The sequence below is a fragment of the Grus americana genome, chromosome 1, assembly GCF_028858705.1.
Source record: "Grus americana isolate bGruAme1 chromosome 1, bGruAme1.mat, whole genome shotgun sequence".
NCBI lineage: Eukaryota > Metazoa > Chordata > Aves > Gruiformes > Gruidae > Grus > Grus americana.
In genome coordinates, this window is record NC_072852.1 from 24357209 (window position 1) to 24374540 (window position 17332).

General features: G+C 37.1%; 1 protein-coding gene across 4 annotated transcripts in view; it reads left to right on the forward strand.

Annotated features, from left to right (window-relative positions):
* POT1 (protection of telomeres 1) overlaps nucleotides 1-16929 on the forward strand; it is a 76149-nt gene extending 59220 nt beyond the window's left edge. For all 4 annotated transcript variants that reach the window (XM_054826948.1, XM_054826938.1, XM_054826966.1 and 1 more), the window contains 6 exons: nucleotides 2262-2467; nucleotides 5168-5303; nucleotides 7983-8077; nucleotides 9648-9739; nucleotides 12523-12628; nucleotides 15050-16929. In XM_054826948.1, coding sequence (XP_054682923.1) covers nucleotides 2262-2467; nucleotides 5168-5303; nucleotides 7983-8077; nucleotides 9648-9739; nucleotides 12523-12628; nucleotides 15050-15162 — 748 coding nt within the window. In that variant the 3' untranslated portion in view covers nucleotides 15163-16929. The remainder of the gene's footprint in view (nucleotides 1-2261; nucleotides 2468-5167; nucleotides 5304-7982; nucleotides 8078-9647; nucleotides 9740-12522; nucleotides 12629-15049) is intronic.
* Nucleotides 16930-17332: the final 403 nt, after the last annotated feature.

Below are 17332 nucleotides of genomic sequence, written 5' to 3' on the forward strand. Positions count from 1 at the left end.
GGAAACACCGTTCATCTTTGTATTTTTGTCTTTTTTCTGACCTGAGTCATTTTACTGTGACTGAGTGTCTTGTATTACAGCGCTATTAATGATCATCTGAATCCTGTATCGCTTTTTTTTGCCTAACTTAGCCTAGCATCAGTCCTAAGCAAACAGCTTTATTGTTACTAGTGTAAACTACTGCTTTCTTTAAATGATGGCACATTAGCATTCTCCTAGCCTTTTGAATTTTTTTGCACAATATAGATTTACTAGATACAAACATCAGTGAGAGAAGAAAATGTCACTACTATCCTTCTCTTACAGCTTTTGGATGCAAAGTAGCATGCTTGCAGCCTTATCAGATGTTGTTACAACATTCTCTTGGTTGCTAATGTAAAAGGAAATGCTCCTTCACCTTCACAACATACAAGTACATGGTCTTTATTACCAAGTGTAAAAAGGAGATCATTACCAACTCTCTCTGCCACTTATGTCACTTTTTTACTAACTCCGTATAGTAATAAGCATATACAATTGATAGAATTTTGTTTGTTCCTTATCAACTTTATCGTTATCCCACAATTTTCCATGGCTTTTCTAGCCTTTTTATATATTCTTGACTTATTAGTGTCTTCATTTCTGTTCGTTTGAGTCTCCTCCTGTTTCATATATTGCTGCCTTCCCTTTGCCACACAATTAGAGCAGACTTTTAACCAGATAGATTTGTGGGGCTTCAGTTATCATATTTCCTACAACTACTACCACCATCCTGCTGCAATGATGGGACTACTTGCAGTGCTTTTCCAGAAATTTAGCTTCTCTTTTGAGTGAGCTAAGAGGCCCAGGAAAGAAACATGAGTTAGGGGCATCCTTCCCTACTAAATGTTCTGCTGTGGTAGAAGAAGTTGTTTCACACTTTATCATATGCTCTAGAGCCTGACTGAAAAAAGTACAGTGCAAGTTTGATCCTTTAACATTTCGTGCAGTAAGATGCATATAACGCATGGGGTATAAAATCCTTGAGAGATGTATTTTTGGTTTTTAGACTTTGACTGAAATCTTGTATCCACATTACAGAACTTTAAATTCTCATGTTTAGTTTAATTCCAAAACTGACTTGTTCCATTCCTGCCTCTGTGGGAAATCTACAGGCAGGCTGTAGAGGCTGGAAGAATTTAATGGGTATATCTGGAAAGATGACCTGTTATGTTAGGTCCATTGCTTTTGCATTTAAAACAGTAATCCAGGAACACAAGTGGAAAGAGTTCATGTGAAGAGCTCTATCCGTGTTCATGAAATTGAAAGCTCAGGTTCAGGAAGATCTCTTGTGTGCCAGTTCTACAGTCATAACAGAATAATATCAAACTTTGGTTTAATAGGCAGGAATTGTTCTATTCACTGGTGGAAGCAGTTGCTCTTGGGTTTGACAGTGAAATCAGAATAATCTGCAGGAGTTGATGGTATTTTTTCTTTAACTGCACTCTGAAGTTTCCTACCTACTTTCTTTCAGTGTTCTATGAAATAGCCCAAGCTTTTGCCCCTTTTTTTTTTTGTTGTCCTTTTTGTCACAGTTCATATTCCACCTGAAGCCAGCAGGTCTGCCTTGCTTAGGAGAAAACATTCCAATGCATTTTTTCTTTGTGTGCTAATCACTGGCTTTTTGCCTGCTGTTAGTAATACTGGTAAAATCTGAATGGCCTGCATTATTTCTCTGTGGATGACAACTGGAAATTAACATGCAGTGCACTCTAGCAGGACAGGAAAGAAACAGTGTGATGCAAAGTTGCAGATTTTCCCTTTACAGTACATATGTGAAGCTATTCTGTTCCTGCCCTTTTTTCTTTTTTCCTCCCCTCAAAATATGCAAAATAAAATAGTCTATAACGTAAAACTTGAAATTATATGAGCTTATATCGTCTTTTCACTCTACTGAAGTGGTATGCACTTGTGTGGCCCTTTTAAGGCCCAACTGAAATCTCATAAAGCTGATATATTTGTTATTCCATGGATTTATATGTGTGGATGAAACCACTAGGCTGCCTCTGCTCCTAGGTAAGATTAGATTACTTAACGTATTTAATAACACGGAAATTATCTTTTTGTACTGTGCTATACAACTCTAAATGCTTACACTGATATAACAACAAAGTTATTTTTCCTGTATATACTTTAACTGTCATGACTATATTTTAATATTTATTCAGACTACTGCCTTCCTTGTTGCTAGATTGCCTGAGAAGCTGTTAGAATTTACTTGCTCATTTTGGAAATTGTTTTAGGCAAGAAGTTCCAGATGGAGAGAACTTTGACTTAATTTTACAAGGCTCTACAGTTACTGCCCCCAACCCAGAATTACATAATACATCCTGGTATGATTCTGCAATGTGGACTACACAAGACCAGAAACAAAGGAAAATAGCTATCCATTTTGTAAAGTGTGATGAAATGCTTCAACAGCCTGAAGATACTTTGCTTATGATAGAAGGTAAGATAAATTGCAAATATACCACTTATGGCACAGTGTCCACTCTGAGTATCTACAAAGTTAAGATATGTTGAAGTTGTATTCAGTGTAAGTAGTGATGATCATAAAGGCATCTTCAAAGAAAAGAATAAGTCAGCTGGAACTGTAAGTTACTGTTGTGCAAACAGGAAAAAGTCATCTGTGAAGGTCTTGTAAGGTGCTTCTGTTTATTTTAAAACTATACCAACAAGTTTATTGTTGATTCTGCTGAAATTAACATCTGAATATGTTTTTTTTCTAGCTGTGCCTACTGATTTTTCGTTCTGATTTGAAAAATCACTAAGTTTTCTAAAAAACCCTATTTTTAGTCTTGATGTGGAAAAGTTTCAGAAGGCTTCTGATAATACAAGCCTACAATTAACTTTGTCAGCCTCTGGATGTCAGTGTTGTTTCAGATTAATAAAGCTTCTCGCAGCACAAGGGTTTTCTGGTTTGGTTTGGGTTTTTTCAGATTCTCCCAGGGAAGAGAAATAGCCACAGAACTTTAAACAAAACAGTTTAGCAAGAATATTAATAAGGAATGCTTTGAATAGAATAAAAGTAATAAGTAATTGCATATAGTACCATTCAGAGTTTAAAACAAAGTCTTCAATTGTGCTCAAGTAGTGGTGTGAATAAGCAAGTGTAAGTCAGGTGGTCCTTTGCGTAAGGGTCCATGACAAAACCCGTTCTGTTTTCTGCTTTGTTTTATATTCAACTACTTCTGATAGCTGCTTTATTTCTGACATGTTCCAAACTGTTTTGTTTGGGTTTTTTTGCAATCTACCATTATCTTTGTGAAAGCAAAAGAAAAAAGAATCTATTTCTACTCTATTTTCCTAAAATAACTGAATAATACTACTTGGTAAATCTTTTTCAGATATTAAAATGCCAGCAGCTAAGTGTGTGTGTGGATATATACACTTCATGTTGAAGCACAAGGAAAAGGCATAATTGATGATGAACCTTGCCAAAGCTACATGCTATTCTAATTTTTACCTTTAAGTTTTTGGAGGTGGAGATTTTGAAGTCTCCCTAGAAATCTTCCCAGCACTTTTCCAGATATGGACCAGCCTCAAAGGCCAAACACACTATGTTTATTAGACAGACATGGTCTAGATTTTACTCCATCATTAAACACAAGCAATTTGCTCTTCTACAACACAGTACTCTATTCTTCCCCATAATCATTATGATGAAGCAAGGACTTCTTTGAGCGTTTGGCATCTATTGGGCTGAAATTGAGGAAACAGTTGGATAATGGACAGAATTTTACGTGACCCCGGAGTGAGGGGAATCTATAACCGTTGCTACAGATTAGTTGAACCAAAGAGTGAAATGTTACGGTTAACAAGTAGATTAATGCTCCTTGCGTATCCTCATTATTTGTACATGAAATCACTGTGATTCATGTCATTGTCAACCACTGGTTAATTATCTTTGTTCTGTGCCAGTCTCTTAAAAGCCAGAATACATTTGCTTGATGTAACTTCGTATTACAGCAAAGTTGAAATTCTGGAGACCTTTTAGCAATGTCAGTTAAAACTACCCTGAATTTTGTATGTTAATCCCTTGAATGAGAGTTCAAATGTATATGAGAGACTTTATCTGTATCACTGTACTTGGAGGACCTTTTGTTTTCTAACCTTTTGGGAAGCCATTTCAAATATCTATGCCTCTTTATTTTTTTATTAGAAGTTAAGTTAATTGAGGAGGTTTCATGTTGTACATTTTTACATCACCATTAATAATGCAATTTTATTGATTTTATTTTCTTCTTTAGTTACCTCTGCAATACAAGTAACAAATATATGCAAATATTACTTGTCATAAAATCCTTGAAACATCTTAATTATAGTTAGTGGTAAACACCACATGTATAATATAATTTAAAATAATTTGCTCACTTTTTTATTGTTGTTCACAAGCTGATTAAATCATATATTTTTATTGAACTATTTCCAAATAACTGTTCTCTATGTGTTAAATTAATAAATTTAACACATTTCCACTAAATTAGTGAAATGTCAGAAAGATTCCGTACTCAGTTCTGCAGTCCATACTACAGAGACTGAAGACAGGTTATCCTGTGATTTATAATAATTTGAAAGAACTTTTTCCTGTCATTGCAACTGGAAAATCTCAGGGTTCCTGTGTAATATATTAAATATCTGCTGTGTTCCTAGCATGGCCCCGATTTAGTAGTGCTCAAATTAGCATCAAGTTTGATGGTTCTGCATTTCCTACCTCATGTCAATTATGACATGGCTGAATAGCTACTTTTTCATAAACTGATGGTTAAAAATTAATAAGTTTTTGCCACCTAAAAGCTGAAAGAATAGTTACTAAGGAGCAATTGCAAAAAGTCAGGGGGTTTGTGTGTCACGCCCTCCCCCCCCACCCCCCCGAAAATTGCTAGTAAAATTAAATTAAATTATATGAAAGTGATGCTAACTAAATACAACTTCATGAGGAAGATATTAAGGCATCTGCTCTGATAAATGCCATCTCTGATTCTTTATTGAGTAACAATGAGAAGATTATGGACCATTTTTTTCAGTTTTCCATAGTGGGTCTCAATTTTTATTGAAGTCCTGAAATCAACACCTAATCAGTAAAGAAATGCAAGTTTTTCAATTTATTTTTTATTACAGTTTAACCATGTTTTTCTGTTTTTAATAGGTGGAACACTAAAAGAAGTCTGGAAGCTTACAAAAAGATTTAAATGCGTTATTCCTGTGAGATCCACAAAAGATGATCTTGAATTATTAGATCTTTCAGCTCCTTTTCTTTTACAAGGGAACATAAAATATTATGGGTAGGTTAAAAGTATTTGTTGATATTTTAGTAGTTGCAGTAATAGATAGGGATCATCCATCAGTAATTCAAACCAGTGCTCAAGGGATAACTGACCAAAGAGTCTTTGATGCACAATGTATAACATGATCAGCATTACTGAGATTGGGGATGAAATGCCATACTACTACCTTGCATCAAAGGACTCAACTGCAGTTGGGCTTTATCTTGCTCTATAAATCTTAGGCCCTTCACTAGACAGCACTCCAGTTTCAGTCTTGCCTGTGGTGTGTGGTTAGGGCAGTATGCTACAGAGACGGAAATGCCTTTAAGCTCTCTAGGCTGCAAAATGCCTAAATCTTCCTCTTTTGGTCCAGATCTTCCATTTTCTGGCCAGAAAAGTACCATTTTCTGGTTTTACTTGTTAGACTAAAGTCAAAACATATGTTGCTTTCAAACTGTAAGCTGGTTGGTTTTTTTTGTACACAGATAATTTTAAATAGAGACCTAGAAAATAATTTCAGGCTGTCAATCCACGTCTCGTTGTGTGTCTCATTCCTAGCGTTGGGAAAGCTTGGGTTTTGGAAGAAATATGGGATTTTGGGTAGCCTTTCTCACCATTTGCCGTTTATTGAGATCCACAACACTGCAAAGTGGCTTACCTATTTGTAGATGTCAGTCACTGTAGGGACAACTTCAACAGGTTTCTGAATTCCACAGTTCCAGGGCTGTGGAATACGTTACACATGTCTAGGTGTGATATCTGTGCGGTGCCATGCAATCCCATGTTCCTGCTCAATGAGAGCTAGCAGCAGTATGTTCTCCCAGTGCTGCATGGCAGCATGCAGTTACTGAGCTCAGAAGTACCAGTCTACTTCATGCAAGCTATTGAGTCCTCCCTCTCAGTGGTCCTAGTAAGTTCCAGCAGAGCACTGGGCTGCACTGCTTCAGTCCTGTAGGCAGTAAAAAAATTTCTGTGCAGAAATATTGCATGTTTCACATGAACCCTAAAGCTTCCCATAAGGGCCTGATACAACAAATACAGATAATTATTTCTCTTTGTCATATATTGTTCTGACCTTTCCAGATACGGATGCCCACAGCTTTTTTAAATAAAGCCAACATATGGGTATTCCTGCTGGGAATGGATGTTCACCAGTACAAAGTACTTGCACTTTGATAATCCATATATTTCCCCAGCTACATGCAAGTCACCTTCAGACATAGTTCTCTGTTTAAATGGCTGTATTGTAAAAGCCAATGCTCTATAACATATTCCATGATTCCAGAATATTTAGGGAGCAACCTCACAAGAATGTTGACATTTCAGAGCTTTGTTCCACGTGCTTTTTTATCAGTAGCATATACTTAGCATAGTCTAAAAAAGGTTGCGTCCAGTAGAATGAAAAGCAAAATTAGTTTTGCTGAAGGAGTGAGCTTGAATACCTGTATAAATATTTATATGTGTGTGCATATGCATGTATATTCATATACACACTTGCATATAAAAGTCGAAATTAACAGCTAACTTTATTGGAGTTTGGGTGGTTTTTTTTAAAGGAAAAAAAGTAACTTAATTGAGGTTGGCTTTATATAATTTGAGCAGAACTAGTGCTATTGATTTTTATGACATTTTGCATGTAATTCTAAAAGATAATGTCTATTTTAGGTTCTAACTGTAATATACTAGCGCAGAAGCTTAATTTGGAAAAATAGTTGTTCTATAATTTTATTTCTTGAGGCAAATGAGAACAACTTTAAAAACAGTTCTTCGATATTTTCATCCATTTGCAGCATTTGTTTACTATGTCACATGTAAGAGATTGTTTTAATAACTCATGGCTAATATTTTTTAACATAGGTAAAGCCCAATTTCTCCTCTAACCCTGTTGTGTTTTTAGTGTGCCGCAAGTTCAGATTCATTCCTCCTTTTACAAAGTGAGATGTTTGTATCGCTAAACAGAAAATAGTGACATATGAGTGTATGTTTAGTAGTGACATATGAATATATGCTGAGCAATGTAGTGATCCTAGCATCATAGAATGGTTTGGCTTGGAAGGGACCTCAAAGATCATGTAGTTCCAACCCCTCTGCCACGGGCAGGGACACCCTCCACTAGACCACGTTGCCCAAAGCCCCGTCCAACCTGGCCTTAAACACTTCCAGGGATGGGGCATCCACAGCTTCTCTGGGCAACCTGTTCCAGTGCCTCACCACCCTCACAGTGAAGTATTTCTTCCTAATATCTAATCTCAATCTACCCTCCTTCAGTTTAAAACCATTGTTTCTTATCCTGTCAGTATGGACCTTGGTAAAAAGTCTCTCTCTGTCTTTCTTATAAGCCCCTTTCTATATTGAAAGGCTTCTATAAGGTCTCCCTGGAGCCTTCTCATCTCCAGGCTGAACAACCCCCACTCTCTCAGCCTTGATGTACAGTTTTCCTCCTTTCTATTCACTGCGGTGGTCTTTTCCAGACCAAAAGGATTTATTTCTTCTCACGGATAATTCAAAAGCAGCATTAAGAATTTTGATGTGGTCTAAAGCGTGTGTTTCGTAAAACAGTTATTTTAAAGAGCAATAGAAATACTTCTGCACTCCCACTGACTACGGAAATCAGAATTTTATTTCTTCTCTGCAGAAAGTTTCTAGTATAAATAAATCAGTGTTTGGTTAGTCTCAGTATCTTGTTTTAAATGCTAGGTGCAAGCAGTGTTCAACTCCAAAGTCTATCAAGAGTCTAAGTTCCATTGCAGCAGAGCAACGACCATCATGGGAACCAACTGAAATAGCACAAGGTCAGCTGATGTGATATTGTCCTGAAATAGTTTTGTTCCTTGATTCTGAAGTGTTCATATGAAATAGTTTGGTTTCTGGGTTGCAGTTTTGTATAGAAAGCATGTAATTTATGGCTATGCTTGAGTATAAAATTGTAAAATTTTTTCACATTTTACCAGTTGAAATAACATTTACTTTTCGAAACCATTACAGTATGAATTAAAGGATTTTTTACATGTTGAATAGTTTCTTCTACCATAGGTGTCACATAACACCTATCGTAGTACAGATGTGATGAATTTTTGGTTGCAGATGTCATTTTTAAACTCTGTACATGCTTGTAGTCCTAGAAGTCAGGGTTGTTTTTCCTTTTGAAGATACAGTTTTTCTGACCTGAGCTAAAGAGAATCTTATTTAATGACTAGTACAAGTTAGACTTTTATCTTCTGTAAGCCTTATCAATGCTAAGCATATTCCAGAGAGTCTGCAAGAAAAAATACTCAAATTAAAGGAATTATAACATATATGTGTGTTCCATGCTTTGTGTGTTCATTGTATTACTTTATGTAGTCAACACATTCAAATGCTGGAGGTAAAATGGAGCTTAAAACTTCACAACACCTTAAGGAAAAAGAATGTTTTCATGTTTATCAATTCATGTTCTAATGTATTAAGTTGGAATATCTAGCAGTATCTAAACTTGGTAAAGTCTTCATAAAAGAAAAAAAACTAATACAGTGGTTCTCAAATAAACTGTCATAATTACATAGTATTAAATAAATGTAAAGTAATACATAACTGGTAGTGTTACAGCACCTGCGACTGACATTTAATTATCTAAATGAAAGTAGTCATTAAATGCTTTCTGGCATTAAAATTATTTTATACATATTATTCTTTTGATCATCTGTATTTTCAGACTAAATGATAGCCTGAAGTATATTAGATCGGTTGAACATAAAATGACTAGCCAATTTAAGTAGATGTACCCAGAAAGGACTGATGCAGAGCTGAAGTAACTTTGTATGTTTAAGATATTTTATGTTTGCAGCATAACAGTTACTGCTGCCAGTGAGACAATTACTATAGTCTTTTACTTATGCTGGAATATTTTCAGAACTGCCAGCAAACATTTTCTGAATAAGATTTTGCCTGGTAGCTTTTACTATAGCATATGAAACAAATTGTTTTCCTCAAAAGATACCTTTTCAGGTGGAATGCTATCTTATTGTCACTGAATTAAGAGCAAGTCTCCTTTAATCTTCTGTGGATAAAAGAGGAGGATCCTACCAAGGTAGGATCTAAGATCTAAGCAAATATTAGCATTTCTTTTACTAGGATGAGAATAAGTACTTAAAAAATCTTTCAACATTTATATAGACTCATCTATTAAATTGCAATGTGCTCTCAAAATACAAACCACATTTTGCTATTCAAAGCCTCTGTTTTTTCGCCTACCGATTTATACTTTTAATTACAGTATTCCAAGTCACTTACTATTAAAGGAGGGATATTGCCAGCTTGAGGTGTTATGGTTTGTCTTGCATATTCACTCTAAAAAAAACACATCAATTTATTTTTTTTCTTCAGTTTTAGGTATTGAGCCGCTCCAGTATGTTTTTATTATGAAGTTTACACTGGTTGATGGAACTGGAGCGCTAAATGCATACCTTTTTGATTATGTAAGTAAATCTAGGTAAAAGTAGACTCTGCAGATTATGTGGGTTTGGATTTTGTTTTTAGTATGTACAGCAATATTCATTCTATGTTACCCGCAGTGTTCTGCGGGGTCAGTTAAAAGTGGTGTAATGTTATTGATACCGTGCATCAATGAAGATGCACAGAATGTAATTTTTAGTAATTTTTCAATAAAATATTAGAGTATAGAATCAAAGCCTAAAGACAAAATTGAAGCTTGTAGATAGATTATTTGGTATTCTCATAGACTTTTATACGTTTCCATGGCTGAATTACTCTTTTATTGACAATGTTAAATTACGCAACCTGAATGCTGTATGAATGATGGGAGTGTTTCAGGATTTGTGCAGATAACTTCTGGATTAGTTCAAAATCTCATTACCTCTTTTTTTAACTCTCAATAGAACCTATCCATTCAGCAATTCTTGATTTTTTGTTTCATACACCGATGAGGTAGAAGAGACCTTCCTTCCCCTGAACCTAGGCAGGACTCAGCTATAGCTATACAGATATTTGTCTTTGATTCCAGAAGCAGTTTATTGGACTACTTTGCTAATCTTAGAATTAATCTATCTTCAGTTTTCTCTGAAGCAACTTAGGACCATTCCTGCTACTTGAGACACTGAAGTACTGATGGTTTTCCTGTCACTACACACTGTATAATGATTTTACTTGCTGAAGGCTAAAAAAACCACCATTCATTCTGTCTTCTTCCATATAAAAGTTTTTTTCATATCACAGGGGTTTTTCCTTCCATATCAGAGTTCTTTGAAAACTCTGACCATCCTCACTGTTGTTTTTCTGGATTCTTCCCAGGTGGCCCACATCTTCCTTGAAGTGCTAAAACAGGACCCTAGGATAAGGGATTGCCAGATAATGCTTCTATATGTATAAACCAGTAGGGTGATCACTTAATTTCTTGCTTACTGATTCATGGTATAATCCCTATTTTAATTACTACCCTAAATTTTGAGCTGGTACATCAACCATTTTGAAAAGGGAAAATAATAAAAAAGTGAGAAGAAGTTCGTAAAGAAGGTAATTACAATCTAAAATAGATTAGTATTACATTGTACCTTTTGTCCTTCTATAAGTGTATTTGTGTGTGTTCTTATTCCAGCAATTCATAGCTGGAAATACTAGGAACTCACAGTACACATTTGGAGTAATCTATCTACTCAAGTACAAAATAGTCAGTGTAGTGGCACTTCAGAGTTACAACTTTGTCCAAAATGGGACAGAGAAACAATTCAGTGGGATTTTTTTTTCCCCACAGCAGGACTATTTAATGTGTATATATCTGCATATTTTTCACCATTCTACTAAATGAATTTAAATGGGACTTTGAAGGGGATACTCTTCCTTGTTTAAGACTGTAAGTAAAAATAATATTGGGAAAAATGTACGTGTGTTTTCTTAAAATACACAGTGTATTAGCAGTAAAGGAGACTGCAAAAAATGCAATCCCCATTTCAGCTAGTCATCTTTTCCTTCTACTGTCCTTTTTCCTTTTTATGTCGAGAAACTAAACTGCAAAAGGAAGGTGGGGGAAAAGATTTTAAACTGTCTCTTGATGCAGAATTCCAAAAAATCTCTACTTCTGGGTAGCTCAGATTCTTACCAGATACTGGTCAGTACTACAGCTTAGCTGCAGGAAAAATAACACTAATTCTTTTGAAGTGCCAACAGCTAGCATTCCCGCTGGTGGTACTTCAAAGACAAGCCAATATCTTCTAAGCCTAAACTCGGGTCCTTCAGCACCACCTGAGAAGAAGCTGGGCTACTTTGAAGTGCAACTTTACACTAGCTTCTAGTTGCACTTCTGTAGGAACAGTCTTCATTCTTTTGTTTCCTCTCCTCTTTATAGGAAAAGTCAGTGAAGGAAAAAATCAAAAAGTTTTATAGTCAGAAGAAGAATTGGAAGAGTGAGAGGAAAAAGTATTTATGTGTGTCATTTTTGCTGCTGGATTATCTGCTAACTTCTGATCACTTCTATTAAATGTGTCATAGAAAATTGTACAAAGGCAGATTATTCTCTATTTGTGTCTTTTAACAAAAAGGAGAAATTGCCATCAAAAACCTTAGCTCACTTTGAGAATGTACAAGATGACGAGCTTTTAGAGATACAAAATCAAGTAACAAACTTGGAAAGAATAAAACAGGAGTTTTGTCAGTCATGTTTACTGAATGGTTTAAAAATACATAGAAATGGTTTATTTAACATTTCAGTGTTCCATTCTTTATTTTACTCCTCCATTCAGAAATGCATCCCACAGTATAAGCCTTTCTGCATTGTTTTTAAAGCTATCAAAAAATGAAACTCAGACTAAGGGAGTTCGTTCCACTTGTATGAAGCCAGGTTGCAGTGCCCCCTTGTTTTCAAGTGACTGTATTCCTCTCAAAATGTTCTGCTCAGTGCAGTGGGGGGCTGCTGAGGAGGACTGACCATCATCTCTGGCCATAACATTGTCTGGTTATGGAGACTTAGGAGGAGTATCTGCCAGTTATATATACAGGTCTACATGTGTGCTTTCTGAGTGGCTGTAGTCCCTGAATACTCAGGGATACTGAAATACAGACTATTACTGTATTCAGACAGTTTGTTTTTTTCTGTATCTGAACAGTTTGAGAAGTAATATTGTTCCGTTGTGTTACCTATCTGGATAATTTTAAGTTCCTTAAATGATAAAAGAACATACAGTCAGAGTTCTGGCTAATGATTTCTTGCCCTTCCTCCAACACCTCATACTTTTGTGTTCTCTTCCAGGAAAAGTTTTTCCAAATTCCTGCCTCTGAAATCTTAACTAATAATTTTCTTCAGCAAAAGATGGAGATGACCATGAATACGCTCTGTCCTCCAGGAAGAAAATTAGGTCAGCTTGCCATTATTTTAAAAGGGGTCGGGAAGGGAAATGGTGTCTCAATCTGCTATTGCATATGCAAAGTCTTAGAATTCAACTTATGCATGGACAAAACTCAGAGAAATGCAAGAATCTGTAAGGAGAGTTCCCGTTAATTTGTTTTGATACATTTCTTTCTCAAAAAGGAATTCTACTATTAAAGAAAAGTAATGGTTCAGTAAATTCTCATGTAGCATGCAGTGATGTGTGAATACAGTCATGTCTATGCAGGCACTAACATGTCATCTGTAGTCATATGGAAGTTAACCAGAACACCCTTGTACTGAATGTCGCAGCACGTTAGGGAAAACTGAAAGGGAATTCAGCGTATGGCACGTGCTTTGGGTGAGATTCTACTTTTGAACGCACATGCTGATTTAGAACATCCCTTGCTACAGGAAACAGCCATGGAAATTGAGCAAAAACTTAATCCAAATCCCATCACAGAGGTTTCTGTGCAGTATTTCTGTTGTAGCAGACAAGAGCTCTGCCTAAACTACACATGTCCAAGGTAGTAGCCGTATGTCTCTGCTGCAGCTCCAACCTCTGGAGCGTACTCCCCCTAAGTACACGGCTGTCAGTGACCACCACCACCACACTGGAGTCTTTACCATATTTATAAAAAGTGGTCCTATCGTAAAGGGTTGTCGTGGTTTAGGCCCAGCCGGTAGCTGGGTGCCACGCGGCCGCTCACTCACCCCTCCCCCAGCGGGATGGGAGAGGAGAAGTATAACAAAAGGCTTGGGTCGAGATAAGGACAGGGAGAGATCACTCACTAATTACCGTCACGAGCAAAACAGACTGAATGTAGAGAGGAGATTCATCTAATTTATTACTAGGCAAAACAGAGTAGAGCAGTGAGAAAATACAATCAAGTCTTAAAACACCTCCCCCCACCCCTCCCATCTTCCCGGGCTCAACTTCGCTCCCGGCTTCAACCTCCTCCCCCCTCAGCGGCACAAGGGGGCAGGGAATGGGGGTTGCGGTCAGTTCAGCACACATTGTCTCTGCCGCTTCTTTGTCCTCAGGGGGAGGACTCCTCTCAACATTCCCCCGCTCCAACATGGAGTCTCTCCCACGGGCTACAGTCCTTCATGAACTGCTCCAGCGTAGTCTCTCCCACAGGGTGCAGACCTTCAGGAGCAAACTGCTCCAGCGTGGGGTCCCTCCCACCTACCCTGGCGTGGGCTCCCCTCTTCACAGGTCTACCGGTCCGGCCCGGACTTGCTCCAGCGTGGGCTTCCCACGGGCCGCAGCCTCCTTCAGGTGCCTCCACCTGCTCCGGCGTGGGGTCCTCCACGGGCTGCAAGTGGAATCTCTACACCCCCTCATCCTTCCTCCATGGGCTGCAGGGGGACAGCCTGCTTCATCATGGTTTTCACCATGGGCTGCAGGGGGATCTTTGCTCTGGTGTCTGGAGCGCCTCCTCCCCCTCCCTCCTCACTGACCTTGGTGTCTGCAGAGTTTCTCACATCTCGCTCCTCTCTCCGGTTGCAAAAGCTTCCTTTAACTCTTTTGTTTTCCTTCTTAAATATGTTATCACAGAGGCGCTGATTGGCTTGGCCTTGGCCAGGGGCGGATCCATCTTGGAGCCGGCTGGCATTGGCTCTATCAGACACAGGGGAAGCTTCTAGCAACTTCTCACAGAAGCCACCCCTGTAGCCCCTCCTGCTACCAAAACCTTGCCACACAAAACCCAACACATTCCACCCCTCGCCTCTGTGAATCACATATTTAAGAATTATCATTAAAATATACATTCAACACAAAAAATTCACAAACACTAATCACATTACAAAGAAAAAAAAAATTCCCCACACCAAAATCAAAACAACATGGAATCCACCTCTCATCCCTTCACCACTATTTCATTCTCAAACTACGTTCAGTTCATGTTTTGCCCATTACCTCTTCCAATTACTATCCTTATCTCGAGCCCAAGCCTTTTGTTATACTTCTCCTCTCCCATCCCGCTGGGGGAGGGGTGAGTGAGCGGCCGCGTGGCACCCAGCTACCGGCTGGGCCTAAACCACGACAGGGGTGTAAGGATGTTCCCTTTGGGACTAATTAAATTATCTTATTGAGACACATGGAAATGAGTTTTTATTGTTGGAAAGTCTATATGTGCTATACTGTGGTACAACTACTAGTATGAAGTGTTTTGAGGGGCACTGGGGCGGGGAGGGGGAAGCTTGGAAGATTGTCACTGAACACCATTTCAAGTGGTGAGGGAAATTTTAAGGTACAAATTGGAATTTCAAAATCAGTAATTCATTTTTCTTCCTGTTAACTGTTGTATACATTTAGATATCCTAGTTAAGATCCTGCTCAAGTTGTACTTCTCTTATAAAAGTTAGAAATGGGTATTAAACAATAATCTGGGTTTTTTTGTAGATGACTTGCCATGGCTGGAATGCTTCATCAAGTCCTATAATGTCAGAGATGCAACAAAACATCGAGTTTATTACCAAATTTTTGACACTACCGTTGCTGAAGATGTTGTCTAGTGATATGTTGCTAAAAGGAAGTAATCCAGTAAGAATCCAATTTTGAGGTTTTGGGATCAGAGACTGCATAAAAAAATCGTTGTTCCTTTTTGGGAATTCAGCCTGTATGTATGATGTTTTAGTTTGTATATTAAGATGAATGGGAATTATGCTTTGATGTACTTACCACTTTCCTGGCATACAGCCTTGTGATCTGAGTGCAAGTAGAGGTGCTAAGCTTTTCACTGGAGGCTGCTTGGCTCAGGCTGATGGAAGCAATCTAGTATCCATCTGTCCTTCAAAAAGGCAGTGATGAAGTTACTGTAAACTGGTGAGTTTTGCTTAGAAATATAGTCAGAATTATGCTGATTTGTTCATTTCTGTATTAAAACAATGTCAGCAGAGATAGGGAAAAGGAGCTCTTTCTCCATAAAAGAAAGTAAACTTTCTCTCAGACTACTTTGTGCAAGCATATGTTGCTGTTCTCAGTAAGCCAGTTTGACAGAGGGGTTGTCTGTTTCTAGAGCTTTCTGTGATTTTGCACTGATATGCACATGTAGACAGAACTCTTCCTGTTAATCATGCTAAGTGAGGTAACTGCTATGTGTACCAGTTACTGCAGATTTTGATGGAGTTATGAATGTGACCGTGTAATAATTACCACTAAAGTTATAGTCAAGCCATGAAAGTAAGGTAGTGTAAATTTGTAAAATTAACATTCGCTAGATTGTAGAGTTTTTTACGGTGGCCCTATTGGGCACAAAAGTTGTTAGCATGCTTATTAGCTGGGTCTGTGTTTTCAAAGCCTCTCACATATCTGGCTAAATTTACTGTCAGATTACACTGCCCAGATCTGCCTTTTCTGTCTTACATAATCAGATTGCATGACTAAATTTAGAGATACAGAACTGATACAGTGATACCCTGCCTTGAATGTACTGCTGAACTAGAAAAATTACTCAGTGGTTTTACTTTGTATTCAGAAGTCCATAGGACAAATTGAGGACATGTTTTTCCAACGATAATTAATGTAGAAATTCCTGTCAAGTCAAATGCTTTCCATCAGAGCAAAATTACTTAATATTTACAACAGCTGTTTTTTAAGGGAGTTCATAAGCAAGATGGAATACTTGTAAGTAGGTTATTATTGTGATAGTAGATGACATTTTATATTTTAGTTTTTCAGGGCTGTTTAGTAGATTATGCAATTTGTCATTTAAAATGTCATCTAAATATCTTCTGATAATTTCCTGGTACTCTAAAAAATTATACTGGGTTTACATGTCATAAACCAGGAAATTATGTTCTATATTGATTGGTGTATAGGGAGAACGAATATTAAAAGTGATTTGTGGATATTTCCTTTAAAAAGTAAGAAAAAAAACCCCCAACTTTGGAATAGAACAATCAGTTTACCAAAGAGCAATACTGGCTTATGAAAGCTTGTCTGATTCTGTGAATAAACACATAAGTGAAAAATAGTTATAACAGGCTATTAAATGGATATTATAAAATTTTAGACACTGGACCATATCCAAATTATTTCAGAAGTTAGGGGTTAAATTGAAGGCAATCTTTTTTACTTGTATATAGTGTATGAAAACATTGGAAGGAAATGCTTTTATTTTTAAATTTTTGTTGACAGCTCTGATAGATAATGATATTGTACATTTTTTCTAAATAAGTCTTTGTAAAGTAATAAATAAGAATGTTTTGAACTTTGGTGTAAACTAAATGAATTCCACCATATCCCTTGTCTGATATCCCTGACAGAAAACTCTGCATATACACCACTTGATTTTTTTTTCTGTTGACTATTGTATTAAAATGTTTAATAAATATTTTTCCAAATATGGAGTTGTTCTTTTACTTGACCATGTTCATAAGACTCTGAAAACTGCCATCAGTAGCCTTCATCCAAGAAAATGCTCCAAATGAATGTTTGTATAGTTTATTAGATTGAAACATACATGTTTCTCTTTGTGAATATAATTCATATAAATAATTTTAGTAATGAAAAATTATTATTTTGACAATACTAGAAATCACTGCATAGAAAGGAATTAGCGCACAGAGAGTTGAAAATGTTTGTGTCTCATTGGTAGCCTTTATATGGAGCAATGGAAGTCACTGAGATAGGACTCGGACCTTTACTCGTGCATCCTGGTCGATGCCGAGGCCTGCGAATAGC